Here is a 19,730-nt window from a genome sequence, read left to right as displayed (position 1 = left end):
CTCCCCACTGCCCTTATGTGACATGGGTTAGACTTGGTAATGCCCAATGAGGCACCAAGCAGTGCATAGCAGAAGACAAGAAGGCTGTGCACATATGCCGCATCTCAAAGTACCAAATATGTGCAGGACTTTAACAGTGGCTCCTGGCACTGAGCGAGTGGAGTGAAGGTTTGTGTAGGCACCTGATTAGCCGATTTAAACTGAAAGTTCACTTGGGCTTTATTCCATTTAAAATAATCATTTGCAGCCTGATCCTGGGGAACTGTACACACAAGGGTCTGCAGACGCAAAGAGCGAATGTAGACATAGATTTCTATGTGTCTTCATGGCAACAATTATACTTTCAATAGAAGCCTACAGCCTGTACATGTTCACAAGAGCACAACATGGGTAACAAACGCCATTTAGAAAGGTGGCAATTTGCTGTCCTGTCCTTCAATAGCAAATTTCCTAAAAAAGTGAAAGAAGGCTTGGAGGGCTGGGGAACAGATAAATTGTCTGTATGCCTCCATTCCTTTTTTTTTTTTCATTACTGCTCACCAAACAAACCCTCTGCATCATGCAGTAAGCCAGAGTATATGCATTTAAAGTGCACCCCCATATCTACAGTTCACAAAGCAGAGAGCCATTATATGACTGCTGCTAGCAAATGCCTAGGAGCCAACGGCATCATTGTTTTCTAGTGAAAAGCTAGAGGATGCATTCTGTGATTCACAAAATGGCTTCTTCTACATTGTGAATGTGGCAGAATCACATAAACGTTCCCATATTTTAAAGGGCTACACCACCCACCCAGCTCTCCTGTGATCCCTGCCGTGCCGCACTGCGCTGTTTTGCCTATAGAAAGGGGGTTGCACTCTTTCCTGTTAGCTTGTATGTTATATTTTACATTTCTAGCACTGCAGCAAGAGAAGATGAATCAAGCAAGCAACAGGGCCAAATTGGGACCTCCAGCAGGAGCATAAAGCTGTTGAAGCATGGAATCAAAGATTTTCTTTTAAAGAAAAAAACACTCATCAACTGTGACTAGCACTACCTTGTTTTGTTAGTGGAACCCCAGTATATAAAGGAAATGGAAAGATGAATGAATCTGTACATAGTGCATAGTCATACTCGGAACTGCTTTATACTACAGCTTGAGTAAGAATAATAAGGTCAGACATTGATTTCTCTTGACTGGTTTTGTGCCAGTGGTGCAGTAAGGTATAAAAGCGCTGAAAACTATGCGGATGTAAACAGAAAAGTAAAAAAAAAAAAAGGGTAAGTTTGTATTGGATAGGACATTCTACAAGACTAGACAGTTTCGCCACATGCCTTGCCCAGATGCCCACAGCCTCATTGGCATCGGTCAACATCAACGCCACAGGGCCTATGGATTCAGAATGTGCAGGCTGCAAGCAAATAGGGTTTAAGCTCCCAAGGTCCTCCATGGGGCTCCCTGCACATATGCACAGCCTGCTGCATTCTATATCAAGTTCAACCACCCCCAAGGAGGGTTAAGAAAAGTGCAAAGCCAAGGGAGCCAGCCAAAAGAAAGCCCATCTCCTCTCCTCTGGGCTCCTCGGCTTGCCATGGTCCTTGAGCTTTGCATGGTGAAGCCAGAAGCAGGAAATACTCCTTTTTGTTTTACTTTTTCTTTTTTTTTTTTTTTAAATGAGGACGTGGTAGACACTGTGCCTCCTCACATTAGGCTTTTTCTGTAATGACTGCTCAGTTTCTGCTTAGGATCTGTGGGCTGCAGGTCCGCTTGTTTGTATAGGTCCCTCAGTTCCTTAATTTCCAGCAGGACCTTCCTGGCCTGCCTCCAGTTGGAAGAGGCCTCTCCTAAAAGCCTCTCAGCCTCTTCCAAGTCCTCCTTCCCAGAGGAATCCTTTCCCTTTTTTTTCCCTTCCCCACATTCTTTCACCTCGGTGAGAAGTTCCTGAGTTTTGTCTATCTTCTGAGTAATCAGTTCCTGTATCCGCAACAGTTTTTCTGACTCAGGGGCTTTTTTCGGGATGGGTCGGGGGCCAGAAGAGTCTGAACGGGACAGGATCTCCTCCATGGAGGCACATTTGTTTTTCTCAGAATAAGACAACTTTTTAGGGACCTGAGGTGTATAGGTTGTGCCCTTTCCAAATGAGTCACGATGCATACCCCATTTCTCCCAAGGAATTTGTTCTTTCGCTTGTTGGTTTTCTGACTTTCCTTTCTCTGAAGATTTGAAGTTCTCAGAGTCTGATCTGCGGCGGGTGGAAGCTAGCTGGGCCACTGATTTGTCCAGGTCAACTCTGAAGCTTTGCTCACAGCTGCTTTGCTCCTCTGGAGAGGCGTCTTCTTCCTGGATAAGGTCTAGAGTCAGCATACCATCGGACGTTGAGGTAGATGCCTAAAAAAAGAAAGCAGAAACCTTTAAGTAATGGTTCGGTTTCCAAAATGCAAAATAGGTAGGACTTTAAGTATAAAAAAACAAACACATATTTTTAACTTATCCAATGGACTCCTGGCGGCATCCACAAATGTTAGACTTTTTGGGTAAATTAACACCTAGGGGTAGGGAAGTGTTACCCTATCCCTGTTTGAAACCCTGTGTGTGAAATTGCCAGACTCTCAGCACCTCCTTTCTCTTATGTATAAACTTATAATGGGGACCCAACTGACTTCGACTCCTTACTATCTTAAGGAATGGGAGAAAGAACTTGGGATGGCATTCTCTCCCCTGAAGATTAAGAAAATCATCAGATTGCCCCATGTGTCCTCCATCAGTACCAGTTTCCAAGAATCCTCTTATAAATTCCTGACCAGGTGGTATAGGATTCCCGCTCGCTTGGCTCAGATGTTTCCCAGAACTGATTTCAATTCCTGGTGATGGTGTAATCAGGACACCTTTCTCCATCTTTGGTGGTCCTGCCCCAAAATAAAAGGTTTCTGGGCCGCAATTGCGCTTTGGATACAGAAAACAAGACTACGGCCCATCAAATGTACTCCTTTACAGTTTCTATTTCATGATATCAGCTCCTGACAATTTATATAGGAACAGTGTAACTCCCCATCTGCTAAATGCGGCAACAAGCCTAATTCCGAGGTAATGGAAGCAGGCAGTTTGCCCAGTGGCGGAAGAGGGAGGCCAATTTCGTTACGGAAGCAGAACGCTGGATTCACAATGCCAAGGATAAAAATCATAAGTTTCATGATACATGGTCAGGATGGATGTACTATTTTTACAAAATAGCTGATACCTAAGGCCCAATTAATTCACTAGTCTGCCTGTCTATGATACTTTGTCCCCTACAATGTTTTTAGTATTGCCTTTATGTTTTCCAGATATGCATTAATGCCCAGTACCCCTCTTATATTTCTTATTGTCAGTCGCCTCATGACATTCAATTTTCTAGGTCACAACTTAACTGTATCCTGTTCTCCATTGCCCACCTCCCCGGTTTTCTTTTTTTTTTTTGGTAAATGTAATGTGTAAGCTCCTTCGACTCTAGTTCTTGTTATTGTGAAGGAAAGGGCTATTGGAAACTACTATATGTTAATTATACTGGATATAGTGCCTTTGTTGTACACTATGCCGACCATTCAAGTGGTTTCCATGCATTGCAACGTGCATTCGTTTATTGGGGATCCCTTGGGGTCATTCTAATCATTTCATTTTCTATTTCTGTTGTTGCTTGCATTTAAACTTTAATAAAAATTGATTATAAAAAACAAAACAAAAAAAACCCCATCAATTTCTAGCCATCTACTGCTGTTTCTGGCTCCTAGTCTCAGGAGATTTGGAGTGAGATTTGGTGATGTCCCTACCGTGCTGCTCACTGTTCTCCTTGCTTGAGGTTCTTAAATGAGGAAGCAAAGTCCTGCCTCTACCAAGATGGCCGCTTTCATACAGATACACGGTGCAAAACAAGATATAAGTCAGTAATAGGGAAAGATCCACTGCAGTGGGACCACAGGCAATACTAGTCCTTTGTCTTCTATCTGCCATTTTTTGAGCACAGCTCCCAGAGTTAAGGTATGAATAAAATACACAAGCTATTATTAGGAAAGCTTGCTGTTAGAGTAGAAAATAGGTAATAATTACATGAGAACCAGACCACTCCTTACTTACTCACCCTATGAACACACCCCCTAAACTAACTTTGCCGCAGGGCATTCTGGCCAGCACAACAACCCCACCTACCCCTCACCACCACCCTTTTTTTTATATTGCACGGAGACCTGAAACACAGTCCCCACGAATCCAGCTTTGCCGTCTAACTTGCATGTTGCATTTTGGAACAAGTCCAAAACTCCAGTGGTCCCCAAACTGGGTCTCAGATGTGGCCCTTTGCTTGCCTTTATCTGGACCTTGGGATGCTATTTCGCCAACTGACACTAATGATGGAGGCACCATTTTCCATACTAACACCATCAATGGGGCACTGTCTTCTCCTGAATATCAACAATGGGGCACTATTCCTCTCATTAAAACCAATGATGGGGAACTGATGTTGGGGCATTTTCAACTTCTACAGTCCAGCCCCCCCCCCCTAAAATCTGAAGGACAGTAAACTGGCCCTTTACTTAGAAAGTTTGGAGACCCCTGCTCTAGAAGGATGCTGTACTCTCACAGTGTTACCCCTTTAGTTATTTAGTCCCCATCCCTTTTCTAATCGCTTCTTATTTTTTGCATGTTTTGAGGTTTTATTCTGTACTCAACACTTGCTTTGATGTATTCTTATTGTGATGTCTACTATTGTATTTTAGGTTAAATGTCCAAAAAAAGTTTGGTAAAAAAAAAAAAAAAAAACTGGTGAAAAAATATTTTTTCCTGGAATTACTTGTTGTTTTCACCATAAAAGCACTAGGACACTACTCTTGGAAGTCTCGAGAAAAAAGTCTACAGCATTTGGTTCTTCCTTCTCCCTTAGTATAGGAGAAGGAAGGACCATATGTGATGGGTTTACCACCTTTACAGTGAGCCCAGATTAATTTAAGGAACAGTGACAGAAACGTGGGAACTTTGACAAATGACGACCCCATTGATACTACGTGTTGGCAGAGATTGCTGCTGGAACAGGCAGAAAAGACATGTTGTTCATGACACAAGGCTCTGTGTTTTCAGCTGATCTGCCAGGTGGGTCAGGAGCCATCCTGGAGATCAAGGGTCACCACCGGCCCATATGACCACCGGTTGCACCTGTTGTAGCAGTGGTGACTATTTTAAATGTTTGGCTATTGGGTTAACATCCACTTAACCTCCTTAACTGTGGAGATGTCAAGCATAATAAATGTCACTAGCCTGAAAAAGCCTGTACTTCTTTATGACAAAATCATGGCCTAAATCTTAGGAAATGCTAGGATTAATTTGTAGAACAACTACTACCCGATGTTAGAAAACAAGAAACGCAGAACTCATGCTTCAATTTCATGGGTTTTGGATTAAAATACAACCGGTAATGCATTTATTTTATAAAGTCTAAATAATAAAATATATATACTTTATAAATACATTAATGACTTATCTAAAATCTATTATTATCCATCATAAAGTATATATGGTGAAAATGTAGTCAGTGTGGTTTTAAATATCATATTTTAGGGCTAAATTTACATTATTTATTTTATTTAGATGTTTGTATTCAAATGTATGAATATTCTGTATGTTGGATCTGCGGATACTGGTTTCATACAAATGTAAGTATTTACCATGCTTATTTATTGTGTAACAAATAATAAAAATAAACATAAAAAAAAGACATTAAAAAATATAATGCATTATATAAAAATATAAACAATCTCTAAAAAAAATCTGACAAGCCCTACAATAAAATTGCTATTGTACTCATCTCCCCGCTCTTCCCTCTATTCTAGCTCTGCAGCCTCCAAAAGACTCTTTGATATTGCACACTTCTGGGAGGGTTGCCTGTGCCCCCTGCCACGTGCCATGGTTTTCTCCTCTCTCGCCCCCTACTTCACTGCTGTGTCCTATATTATCTTTGTTGCTGTTACAAAGCTTTCCTCACGTCCTGTCTAGTAAAATGTCAGCAGGACAGGAAGAGAGAGTAAATTACTCTAACAAAGTCCCCCCCACTCTATCCAAAACTCAGAAAAATAAAAGGTTCTGGCTTTACACACACTTTAAAGCAACCCTGTTACCGATGTAAAAATTGCATGTAAAAGCACATAAAAATCAAATATTTTAAATGCTTACTTGCAGCCTTTTCATTTCCCTAAATCATCTTTTATGAAATTTCCCTTACCACAGCTTCCTCCCTCTTTGCACATCATAGTCCTGTCCTCTTGTGGAAGTGTCTAATTAATCTCTGTGTTGGACCAGCTCCTGTGTCCTTTTCCTCCATATATAACCATTTACGTAGCTCCTGGAAAAGGAGCAAAGGGATATATACTATACACCAGCCTTCTCAACCAGGGCCATGTAGAACTCTAGTATTCCTCCAGAGGTTACTAGGGGTTCCTAGAGTTGTGACTGATTGTTCTCCCATCTGATGGTGCCTGCATAGTTCTGGGGCCAACACCACTTGGCAGAGCCAGCAACATGGCACCAATGATCTTTTTAGTTGTCTTTTTAGACTTGCCTTTTTCCCACTGACCACCCGTGTAGGGGAACATTCTTTCCACTGACCACCAATGTAATAAGTATTCTTCCCACTGACCACAATGTAAGGAGCATTCTTTCCACTGACCACCAATTTAGGGGGCATTCTTCCCTCTGACCCTCAATGTAAGGAGCATTCTTCTCACTGACCACCAATTTAAGGGGCATTTTCCCTCTGACCCTCAATGTAAGGAGCATTCTTCTCACTGACCACTATTGTAAGGACAAAGAGGTGCTCTTCCCACTGATCACCAATGTAAAGATGTATCTGGGCTTTTGGATGTCTACACAAGGGAGTCTTTTACAGGTAAATAACTAAAAGATAATATATAAAAATATAACTAAAATAAAATCTGTCAAATGCACATATAATCTTATGGGAAGTTGTTATTAAAAAAAGAATGGTTTGGTGACAGGGTCTCATTAACCAAATTAGAAGGATTGAATGCAAATGTAAACAAACAAAATGAAAACCAGATATCTGCTATTAAAAGTTTTGTCCAGTCCAAATCTGAGCAGCTGCTTATCATAGTAAATGCAACATCTTGACAATGTCCACCTCCCAGGTCCGCCATACTTACCACAGCCATGAGGTGACCTCTTGTCGGTGGGCGCCTCGAGTGCTGAATTTTTGCTCTATCCCTAGTTGGATGGGCCAGAAAGCTTTCCTCTTCCACCGTTACCTAGAAAACAACACAGAGACTTGGGTTTCACACTGTGGCAACCATTGAGAAAAAGATAGTGGACATTTGAGGTAAAGATCTAAATCCCAAACAACATGTCAAACTCTCAACAGATTTTAGTTTCCCAATGAGGCCAATCAGTTCCTAATGTTCCCATAGAATTTGTGTTGAGTCTCCTTCAGAGGAAGAGGAATTAAAAACAAGCGGTTGACCCACATTTTTATCACCACCCGACCCCCAGGCTTCAAGATAACTTGGGCAGCGACCATGTTAGTACGCATTGGCACAGGTGCGATAAAATTTTGTACATGTTGGCAGTAGCTGTTTTGCCTACCAGACATGACCCATTCAAGCGAAAGGGACCGCGCTGCAACCACGTGCAAAGCAAACGGTTGAGGAGTGCTTTCCATTATTAAAACAGGAGCTCAGAAGGCCGCATATCACTTCCGAGCCACCTGCCATCTGCCTCTAAAGAGTGCAAATCGAAGGGGTGGTAAACTCTATTGCACATGGTAAATGAGGCCTTAAAGTGTATAGGCCCATTCAGACGCTGGCATCTTGGTGCCTTGTTTTAGGGCTTGTTCACACCAGGTGTGGTTGGACTGTGTTGGGACTGTGGAGGTATTCCAGCATAGTCCCACTGCAAGACAACGCAAAATGCTATGTCTACTGTGTGGCCGGTTCCCATTACCTCATTGCAGTGGTGCGCAGGTGGTATGCGCTGAAAAAAAAGTATGGCAGGCCATGCCGTAATTCAGTGCAATGCAGTGTGAGGCAATTCAATGCCTCGCACTGCGTGGTGGCCGGTAGAACTTTATGAAATGTCACCTTGTAACATTTCAATAAAATTTGTAAAAATAGGGAACAGTATAATGCATGGATTTTTACTCATTGGTTGACACTGCATTTTGGCATAATGTCATATCTAGGCAACTATGGGACTTTGTCAGAACCAGTCACCCAAGGGAAGCGACCTTTTATGCGCTACCTAAGTTGCATAAACAAAAAAAGAAACCACCAGGCAGACCCATCATCTCGGGGTGTGGTAGCTTAACTGAGAATCGCAGCCGTGTGGTGGACAACCATCTTAAACTCCTAGTCACTTGCTTATCATCATATGTACGTGATACCATCCACTTTTTGTAGATCATTCAGGATCTGCACATCGAGGATGGCACTCAACTGGTTGCTATTGATGTGGAATCCCTTTACTGCACTATCCCTCATGCCAAGGCCCTAGCAGCCATACGGCATGTTCTGTCACAGTATAGTGAATGTGAACCCAACTATACTGAATTTATTTTGATTTCTCTTGAATTCAAACTTCACCATAACGTTTTTGGCTTTGATGGTTCCCACTACCTCCAGGTACAGGGCTTTGCGATGAGGACATGTTGTGCCCCATCGTACACCAACCTGTACCTGGGGGAGTGGGAACATTCACTGCTCGTTCATGAATCACTGTCTATGTACATGTGCCATGTACTAATGTGGCAACGATACATAGATGACATATTCCTTATTTGGGATGGATCGATCTACTACATCAATTTCTGGACTCAATCAATAAGAACGAGTTCAATCTAAAATTTACGATGACTCACAGTTCAACTGAAATCATGTTCTTAGATGTGCTTGTAAAGAAACAACCTAATGGGAGCCTGTCTAGTGAACTATACTGAAAGCCGACAGCGGGGAACTCTTTGCTCCACGCGACAGGCTTCCACCCCAAGCCCCTCCTTGCCTTAATACCTTACAGTCAATACTTAAGGGCTCGCCGTAACTGCTCTGATGATATTGGATTTAAAATCAAGGCCAATATCTTGAAAAAAAGACTCCTCGAAAGAGGATGCTCAAGTACATGCCTTAAAAAAGCGTACAAACGAGCCCTTAACAAATCACGTTGTGATTTGCTAAATACACAAAAACAATCTTCCAATAATGAGACAGCAAGAATTATTACAACATACTCACTACAACATAAGCAAGTTAAACGCATTTTAAACAAATATTGGCATTTATTAACCATGGATCAAACTTTCGCTCCCTTTGTCCCCAGCTCTCCAGCTCTCACCTTCAGGAGAGTGCCCTCTATAGGTGACAAACTGGTTAGCAGTGAGTACAGACCCCATAGAGGTGATGTATGTAAAACTTTGGGGACCTTTACATGCGGTGGTGCCAATACTGCCAGTATATGGACAGACGCAATGACATTACCTTACCAAATGGCCAACATTTCTTTCCTAAACACTATGTAAACTGTAAGACCTCTGGAATAGTATATTTGTTGACATGCGAATGTGGGTGCTACTATGTTGGTAAAACCATAAATGAGTTTTGGAAAAGGATATACCAACACCTTAATACTATACGAAAACATGACCCTGATGTACCCACTGGCCGCCACATGGCCCTAGTTCATCCAGAATCAATCCCTAAAGTTCACTTCCTTGCCCTTGACCGTATCCACTTCAGCTCCAGAGGCGGCGACCCCAACAAACGCCTCCTCCAGTGTGAGTTGAGTCAGACCCTTTCTTCCTGGTTTTACATCAGGTGTTTGTGAGCTGAATTTGTAAGGGTTCTCCTCTCCACCTTCTTCCTTTTTTTTTTTTTTTAATGTGTCTTTATTGAATCGCTGCTTTGACTACTTCAGTGCATATCAATTAATATTGAATTGCATTCAACTATGGTGTTGTTATATGTAGTGTAATGTACATTTTTCTTCTTTTCTGTACATTCTGGTGATTCATTTTCTGTAACCTGTACAGTATTAAGTTAGTCCATATAATCTATGATGCCTCTTCCTTCTTTCAATTTTTTTACAACAAGCTGGCTATATTTCCTTTGTCCACTAGATGGTGCAACTTGTGATGTACGGGCCGCTTGTCTGCTCGCAGACATCTGGCGGGTAAGCTTCACTCGCATTTAGCTGGAAGGCGATATCTTATCACCTAGCCATCTGTGTTTTCTATGCAAGGAGGAGCTTTCTCTGTGTCCCCACTGTTGGTTTGCCATACAAGTGGGGATCTCACACCCGCCGGTGACGCATGACGTCATCACGCCCATCGGGCCGTGGCTCCGCCGCGCACCTCCACGTCAGGGAGACGTTCTGAGCTCCATTCACAGATGTTGTCTATACAGCTGACTAGTTGGGGCACTCCCATTTACGCTGTAAGTCACACTGATTGGCTAAAGCCATATCAGTTGTGCTACTTAGGACGCAGACACTCACTGGGCACTTGTCAGTTGTGGAACTGCCGCCCAGAGGTCTGCGCCTTGAATATGTAAACCTAAAGGTAAAACTACTATTTGTACTGACTAGCTGGGGATAGATATCCCTATGTCCCTACACTGCAGTCTGACAGATTTTTCAAACTGCATGTGGGGCTAACTTTATATTGTCCTCCCTTTTCTCTACTATTGAATATGATTATTTAGACCTACAGCTGCCCATCCTACATTCCTGTGGACCTCTTAGCCAGCCTGTTCTATTTCTGGTTATTGTTTTGCTCTGTATGACCTTTTATGAACCTCATCTATGTAAGTATAAACTAGCCCTAATATTAATTGTTATGACTGATACTCTTTAACAACTTTACATATCATGATGTCATTTCATTACCCTATAAACTTTACATTACAGATAAGGATTTGATCACCCAACTGTAAATCCCCTGATGAAGGAACAATACATATTAATCTCCGAAACATGTTGGAATACATGCTGTAAATCTATCTGACCTCAATTCCATTCAGGCAGCGGGTTGTAAGCTTTGGGTTGATATATTTACCTTGTATACAATGATGTGTATTTTTTAGTGTATATTTTGTGTATTTGTATTCGTATTTTTTCATATTTTTTAAATTTTCTATATAATTAATAAAATTGGCACTTATGTGCATTCTATATTACTTACTCTCTATACATTATTCTGCCGTTAAAGTCCTAAGGGGTGACTCCTTTCTGCATTTATTGCACATCTCCCTATATTCCAGTGCAATGCACCACGATAGATGCATCGTACTGCACCACAGAGAGTTAGAAACTCTGACATTGACTTGAATGATGATAAAATGGCTCAAGCTTTAATAAGTATCCATTAAGACATAAAATTATCCATCATATAATGAATTGATGCAATTCTGCCCCAACCTTAGGGCCTTAGTCATAATTATTATGACTAAGGTTAGGGCAGAAACACGTCAATTCTTTTAATGATGGATACTTTATGTCTTGATAGATACTTAATAAAGCTTGAACCCTTTTATCATCATTCAAGTCAGTACCAGATTTTTTAACTTTTCTAAGTAACGATATGAACAGTGTATATCCTGGCATAGACTATCGCACCTGTCCCAGTGGACATTAAATTTAGAGGTTGCAGCACCACAAGCCATTCAAAATGCGAAAACTGTAGATTTCCTGTCACTTTCTGTCTGATATAACCATTGTCAGCAGAACAGGAAGTTTGGGGAAATCTATCTAAAGTAGCCCCAGATTGCAGGTACTCTGCAGCTCCTCACCAAGCCGACTTACTACTATGCTGTGAATAGCCTGCGTTGTGAACATACTTTAGTAGAAGGAAATCAAATTAAGCAAAGAGTTGAATAAACCAAGTTAGAAACACTCTTCAAGGAAAAGTCTGAATTGGCATATGTCAGCAGTGCCCAAGTAACCAATCAGGTGAGTCCTTTCTGTCTCTCTTACGGCTGGTTCAAGCCACAATTTCTGTGTTATCCTTTAACAGAACAGAACTGGGAAAAGCTCATAACATTGTTTGAGATTTCGGCTCTGTGCACAAGAAGCTACAAAGACTCTGGAATTATAGCAGGACCAATAGGTATTCTTCAGTACTTGCAAAAACATACTTGGTCTGAAAATAAAGAAAATATAGAAACTACTACCTCTTAGGACTGGTAACCTGCAATATATCGTTCTTGTACCCATCAATGCAACATCTACACTCACTGGCCTCTTTATTAGGTCCACCGTGCTAGTACCGTGTTGGACCACCTTTTGCCCTCAGAACTGCCCTTATTCTTTGTGGCATTGATTCAACAAGGTGTTGGAAACATTTCTCAGAGATATTGGTCCACAGTGACATGATGGCATCACGCATTTGCTGCAGATTTGACGGCTGCACATTCATGATGGGAATCTCATGTTCCACCACATCCCAAAGGTGCTCTATTGGATGAGATCTGGTGAGTGTGGAGGCCATTGGAGTACAGTGACCTCATTGTCCAGTGGTGAGATGATTTGATCTTTGTGACATGGTGCATTATCCTGCTGGAAGGGGCCATCAGAATATGGGGACACTGTAGTCATAAAGGGATGGACATGGTCAGCAACAATACTCAGGTAGGTTGTGGCATTTAAACAATGCTCAATTGGTACTAAGGGGCCCAAAGTGTGCCAAAAAAATATCCCCCGGCCCACACCATTACACCACTAGTCTGAACCGTTGATACAAGGCAAGATGGATCCATGTTTTCATGTTGTTTACACCAAATTCTGACCCTACCATCTGAATGTCGCAGCTGAGACTTATCAGACCAGGCAACATTTTACCAATCTTCTATTGTCTAATTTTGGTGAGCCTGTGCGAATTGTAGCCTCAGTTTCCTGTTTTTAACTGACAGGCATGACTCCCAGTGTGGTCTTCTGCTTCAAGGTTGGATGCGTTGTGAGTTCCGAGATGGTATTCTGCATACCTTGGTTGTAGCGAGTAGTTATTTAAGTTACTCTTGCCTTTCTATCATCATGAACCAGTCTGTCCATTCTCCTCTGACATCAAGAAAAATTTTCCTCCACACAACTGCCGCTCACTGGATATTTTCTCTTTTTCAGACCATTCTCTGTACACCCGAGAGATGATGATGCGTGAAAATGCCAGTAGATCAGTAGTTTTTTTAAATACTCAGGCCTTCTCATCCAACATCAGTGCCTGACCTCACAAATGCTCTTCTGGAAGAATCATCAAACATTCCCATAGGCACACTCCTAAACCTTGTGGACAGCCTTCCCAGAAGAGTTGAAGCTGTTATAGCTGCAAAGGGTGGGCCAACTCAGTATTGAACCCTACGGACGAAGACTGGGGTGCCATTAAAGTTCATGTGCATGTAAAGGCAGTTGTCCCAATACTTTTGGTAATATAGTGTAAGTTGAGGGTCTTCAGATAAGACAACAGTTTGTTAACATAGGACATTTTAACCCGATTGGGTACGGCTTACCTCATCCAAGATGCGGTTCTTGGCTCGTGTGATTGCAGAGTTCAAGGCGTTGATCCAAGATTCCTTCTCTTCGGGGCTGACGGCAAGGAAGATCAGGTTTGGAGCCTGATGAGAAGAATGACTCTGTTATACTCTATACCTGTGCTCTGGTATTATGGATAAAATCTCTACATAAAAAAAAATGTAATGCAGAACTCCAGACAAACATCTAAAACACATCAATAAAGTTCATACATGGGAGTTGTTTTACCTGCCAAAGGAGTTGCATTAGTGGATGACACTACTTTCTATTTTACAGCTAAGAGATACGGAGTGATGTCACTGTCCTGCCTCATTCTGCTGACTGGACAGTGAAGGAGCAGCAGGAGCATGTTCCCAGGCAGCCCCTCTGTAGCTAAATGACAAGCAGGTAACTAACAAATTGAGGACTCCGAGTGTGACTTACTGTATTTCCTGGCTGTTTTGACCGCACAAGTGAGAAGCGGCTGTGGTTCTTCTTGGACCGGCTCCTAGATTTCCGGAGCTCTTCACACTTCTCGTAGTCACTGAGGTCAAAAATCTCTTGTCCGTTCTTCTCGTCCTTCACCTAGAAGACATTGTAACCCATTTTACAGAAAGGAACATAAAAAACACAAAAAAACAACATAAAGAGAACCTGCTGTCAGGCTATTTCAACACTAGTGGTTTCCGGTGGAGTATTGTAGAAAGATGTGGTCTAGCCAGGTATCATCCCAATAATATCATAGTCAAAAAGCAAAGTGTAGTGAAACTCTAATTATACTTTAGACAACCATCAGACATCAATATCCAAAAAAATATATAAAATATAACAAATTGTACTTATAATCAGTTAAAAGACACCATAAAAACTTTGTGATACAGTGGTTCTTTACACATTCGACATATCTCCTTAAGATAGAGGGTCTAAGTGTTTTGCGGCCAAGCCACTTCCTTGGGACCCAAAAAGATCAAATCAATCAAAGGTCCCACTACATTTTGCTTTTAGACTGTTCATTTCACATCAATCCTCCTATAATATTGTATGTACATTTACTGTATTTTTGGCATGTTTATTCATCGGTAAAAGCCTCCCTTGTATAGATATCCAGAAACTCTGAAACTGCTGCTGGGTGCCACCATTTTGGGTGTGATGTCAGCAGCCCCAGCAGACTCCGGGCTGTCACTTAAAGGGCCCCACTAGAATATTCCCCTTTGCTCCTCCTACCCACAGCCACCTAAAAGATTATGTAGGTAGGTGAGAGGAGACGGAGCTGGGCAAGCCAAGACTGTAATTAGACATTCCCAGAAGAGAAGATGGCTACGATGGGCAAGCAGGAAAGGGGCAGGGGCCGCCAGCGTCCTAGCAACTAATGACACCATGTGGCCCGGCCACCAGCGTCCTAGCATCCAAGGATGCTGTGTGGCCCCAAGAGCACATAGTCCTTTGTTGCTAGGATGCAGATAGCCCACGTGGCCATCTGCCAGCACGGACTGTAATTAGACATCGACAGAAGAGTAGATAACCAGGGGCGTTGCTAGGTCTACAAAAGATCTGGCGCTAGAGCTCATAGCAGCGAAGTAAAGAAAGTCATACGTTTAGGCGGGCATACACATGTATATACGTGTGTGTATATATCTATATAGATACAGTATATATCTATATAGATATATATAAAATGTATGCATTTCCACCCAGGGAATGAGTGAAATAACCAGATTCCAGCAGTACCTTAATTCTTCCGCCCCAGCCACGGCAGTTCTTCTGTTCTCCTGCTGCCCTCAGGCATAATCACAGCGTGACTCTGCAGGCCAGGCACCAGATTAGTGGGCGGCGCTGCGCCGCCCAGATGCAAGGAGAAATTCAGCACCTCGGCCGTTCGCCTGTTCTCCTGTGGCAGCCCTCTCACCTCTCAGGCATATCACTGCGCAGACTGCAGGTCACACTTCAGTGGGCGGCGCCTCTCTGGCCGGTTTAAAGAGAAGGCACTGGCATTGCAGCACAAAATGCGGCTGCTGACTGCACCCATTAAGAGACTTGTGGCTATGGGCCCTAGATTCGGGGCTATAGCCCCAGTAGCCACCCCCTAGCAAAAGCCACTGGAGATGACTAGGATGTGCAAGCAGGGAAGGGGCAGGGGCCGCCTGCATCCTAGCAACCATTGATATTGTGTGGCCTGGCTACCAGCGTCCTAGCAACCTATGATGCTGTGTGGCACCAATAGCACTTTGCTGCTAAGATGCAGATGGCAAAAATCGCTGTTTTAGGCAGCACCTGTCCCCCCGGTCTGGCCCTGAACAGGGGGAACAACAGGGAAGTGGAGTGGGCAAATATTGAGCCTGTTGCTCTCTTTTGCATAGGTAAAGCACATAGTCACACGCAGACATACTGTATGTAGGAGTTCCCATATACAATTGCCCCCTTATACAAATATTAAAGTATCTAAAGGCTACATTTTTTTTTTAGGTTTCATTACAATAGGGAAGGGTAAGAACTATCAGGGGAGATTTTCCCTCAGTCCCTGTTCTGAAGACAACAATAAATCAACAGGAATTGAGTGGATGCCTCACTAGTGAGGGCAAAAACGCCTCTCCTATATCATCAGACCAGGTTCCCCCAATGTAACAGTTCCCATCTACCTGATCCTTTACTAACTGTAACCTGGACTTCCCATCACTGGTCATCAGAACAAATAAAAAAGGATAAAATGTCTTTAGCTATACTTTTAGCATTTTCTTTCTATCTAATATTATAATGCTAAGAGCAGGGTTTTCTTCCACATAGGCTGAAGCTTACCAGAGGGCAACCACAGCTTCCCTAAACGGGACTCCTAACAGGAAGTCAGACACTTGCATATCAAAAAATCTCGCCAGACTAAAAACGTCTTTTTTTAGATGGTGTGAGAAATTTGTTATTTATTCTGTCTGAACTGCTTAAATCAGCCTCTCTCAACATTTTGAATGTGGAAGAACGCTAAATAACTTTCTGGTCTCAAGGAATCCTCTCTAATAATTACTATATCTACAGATCACTGTACAATAGTGCAGGGATCTCCAAACTTTTTAAACAAAGGGCCAGTTTTTTGTTCTTCAGACTTTAGGGGGGGCAGAATGTGACCAGTGGGAGTAGGAAAAAGTCCTGGTGTCAGTGGGCGTAAACAATGCCCCATCTTTGGTGTCAGTGGGAGGAATAGTGGCCCATCTTTGGTGTCAGTGATAGTAAACAATGCCCCATCTTTGGTGTCAGCGGGAGGAATAGTGCCCCATCATTGGTCTCAGTGGGAGGAGAAGTGCCCCATCATTGGTATCAGTGGGAGGAATAATGCCCCATCGTTAATGTCAGTGGGAGGTATAGTGCTCTATTGTTGGTGTCAGTGGGAGGAATAGTGTCCCATCATTGGTATCAGTGGGAGGAATAATGCCCCGTTGTTGATGTCAGTGGGAGGAATAGTGCCCCATCATTGGAGTCAATGGGAGGAATTCTGTCATATCGTTGGTGTCAGTGGGAGGAATAGTACCCCATTGTCCCCCTTAGATTTAGGGATCTGGCCTGGTTGTGCTTCCATGGGAGGCTTCATGTTCTGGGCAATCTGAAATTCCGCAGTGGGATAGATCGTAGCTGTCCTCGGGGGGAGTGTGCAGGTGAGGAGGAGACTATGGACCATTTTCTGCTTCATTGCCCTTTTAACATAGAGGTGAACAACAGGTGGCCCTCGGTGTTCCTTTCCTCCCCAGGCTGGGTTATGCTGAGTGGGTCTACGGAGCATTCAATACTGGTGGAGTTTTTTGTTTGGATACACTTTTTTTTAGTTAGCCTAGTAGTCCGTTATTTTACCTGGAATGCACGGTGTCTGGTCAGCACTCGGCATAAAATCCTTCCTGTTGAGGTGGTGGTGTATGACATTTTGCATGAGGTGGGGAAGATTCGGGAGCTTGAGAGAGACAATTGGGGTCAGGGGGCTTGGTTGAAGGCGTGGAGGGGTTTCAAGCCTCCCTGACTGCCAGGAGTCTCTTTTACGGGTGTGGCTGTCTGCCTCTTAATCACCCTAGATTTTATCATTTATGATTAATTTTGAGAAATGGCTGCGTACGCAGGTGATGGGTTGTGCCTCTTAGGCCCTCTCTGCTGCTTTTATGTAAATAGTTTTCTAAAAATGTTTTGGTAGTGGACTATGTATATATTCTGAACATGGAAGTGTATTCCTTTGATTTCTGTTGATGTTTTGTACTATGGTTATGTTTTTTACTTTTGTATAACCCTTTCATGACTAAGCCTATTTTTGAAATTTGGTGTTTACAATTTAAATTCCATATTTTTTGCTAGAAAATTACTTAGAACCCCCAAACATTATATATATTTTTTTAGCAGAGAATCTAGAGGAATAAAATGGCGATTGTTGCAATATTTTATATCACACGGTATTTGTGCAGAGGTGTTTTAAACGCAAATTTTTGGAAAATGGACACTTCCATGAATTTTAAAAAATCCAAACAGTAAAGTTACCCCAATTTTTTTGTATAATGTGAAAGATGATGTTACATCGAGTAAATAGATACCAAATATGTCAAGCTTTATAATTGCACGCACTCATGGAATGGCGACTAACTATGGTAGCTATGAATTTCCATAGGCGACGCTTTAAATTTTTTTTACGGTTACCAGGTTAGAGTTACAGAGGAGTTCTAGGGCTAGAATTATTGCTCTCGCTCTGACGATCGTGGCGATACCCCACATGTGTGATTTGAACACTGTTTACATATGCGGGCGCGACTTCCGTATGCGTTTTTTTCGCTGCGCGAGCTCGCGGGGACGGGGGCGCTTTAAAAATTTTTTTTTTTTAATTTATTTTTATACTTATAAATTGTGTTTAAAAAAAAAAATGTTTTTTTTTTTACTTTTATTGCTGTCACAAGGAATGTAAACATCCCTTGTGACAGTAATAGGTGGTGACAGGTACTCTTTATGGAGGGATCGGGGGTCTAAAAGACCCCCGATCCCTCCTATGCACTTCAAAGTATTCAGATCGCCGAAACGGCGATTCTGAATACTGTGTATTTTTTTAAATTTGGCGCCATTGGCAGCCGAGTAAACGGGAAGTGATGTCATGACGTCGCTTCCGCGTTTACATTGAGAAGGCTGGAACGAAGCCGCCCACAGCTTCGTTCCAGCCCGCCCACAGCCGCCGGAGGCAGCCGATTGGACACCGGGCCTCCCGATCGTAAGGGAGGCCCGGGAAGAGCAGCGGGAGGCGGCGGGAGGCTCCGGTATAACAGCCGAGCGGCTTTTAGCCGCATCGGTTGTTATATACGGATAGCCGATCGCCCACTCGAAACAACGGTACCGGGATGATGCCTGCAGCTGCGGGCATCATCCCGGTATAACCCCCGAAAGCCGAGTACGCACATATGCGTACGGTCGGTGGGAAGGGGATAAAATTGGTTGCTTGATTCTTTTCAATGAAAGATCAATAGTACCCCATTGTTGGTGTCAGTGGCAGGAATTATGTTGCCCCATTGTTGGTGTCGGCTGGAGGATCAGTGTGCCAAGGGCTGAATGAAGGCAAGCAAGTTGGAGACCACTGCATTAGTGTGATGGTCATTGAGGAGAAGGATCCCTACATTTGTGGTCATTTGGAACATTCCCCCCTTACAGATAGATAATAAGATCATTGGTGTCAGTGGTTAATTATCTAAGAAAAATAGACTGCTCAAGGAACCCCTAACAACTTCTGAATGAACCTTGGTTGAAAAAGGCTGGCTTGAGATGTCTAATTTCACAGGACTAAAGTTCGATTGATCAGCCTTGCCATATCCTTTTCCTTTTAGTTACCTTTTCCAAACATCTGAGATTCTTCTTCCCTGGCAGTGGACTGTTCTCAATAATGAAGAGTGCAGTGCTGATGAGATGACGCAGCACTGTTCTTCTTTGCAAGGCACTGTAGTGACACCTGCTTGGGGGAGAGGCCCATTAAGCCCTGAACTCACAGGATGTCCTCAGTCTTCCGGGTTGACATTTAGCATCATTCAATCCAGAAGACTGAGGACATCTAGTGGCAGAAAAGAATTACTGCTGGGAAAATCCAATGTTTTAGGCTTTCTCCCAATGGGGAAACCCATCACAAGGTCAACTGCCTAAGGAGGGATTTTTCTTGTTCCTTTGATTTCCTGTTGTCTTTGGGACAAGAAGTAAAGAAAAATACCCACCCAACAGGAAACACAAAAAAAAAAAAAACCGC

The 19,730-nt window shown here is 42.8% G+C and overlaps 1 protein-coding gene across 1 annotated transcript in view; it reads right to left on the bottom strand.

The window, feature by feature from the left end:
* Nucleotides 1-1,548: 1,548 nt before the first annotated feature.
* Nucleotides 1,549-19,730, bottom strand: part of PLEKHO1 (pleckstrin homology domain containing O1) — a 76,275-nt gene continuing 58,093 nt past the window's right edge. The window contains exons 3-6 of the mRNA XM_073610476.1: nucleotides 13,943-14,083; nucleotides 13,498-13,602; nucleotides 7,162-7,263; nucleotides 1,549-2,368 (exon numbers count right to left, since the gene is read on the bottom strand). Coding sequence (XP_073466577.1) covers nucleotides 1,682-2,368; nucleotides 7,162-7,263; nucleotides 13,498-13,602; nucleotides 13,943-14,083 — 1,035 coding nt within the window. The 3' untranslated portion in view covers nucleotides 1,549-1,681. The remainder of the gene's footprint in view (nucleotides 2,369-7,161; nucleotides 7,264-13,497; nucleotides 13,603-13,942; nucleotides 14,084-19,730) is intronic.

The sequence above is a fragment of the Aquarana catesbeiana genome, linkage group LG13, assembly GCF_042186555.1.
Source record: "Aquarana catesbeiana isolate 2022-GZ linkage group LG13, ASM4218655v1, whole genome shotgun sequence".
Classification (NCBI taxonomy): domain Eukaryota; kingdom Metazoa; phylum Chordata; class Amphibia; order Anura; family Ranidae; genus Aquarana; species Aquarana catesbeiana.
The sequence above is the reverse complement of the archived record's forward strand: the minus strand, read 5'-3'. Positions and strand labels throughout refer to the sequence as shown.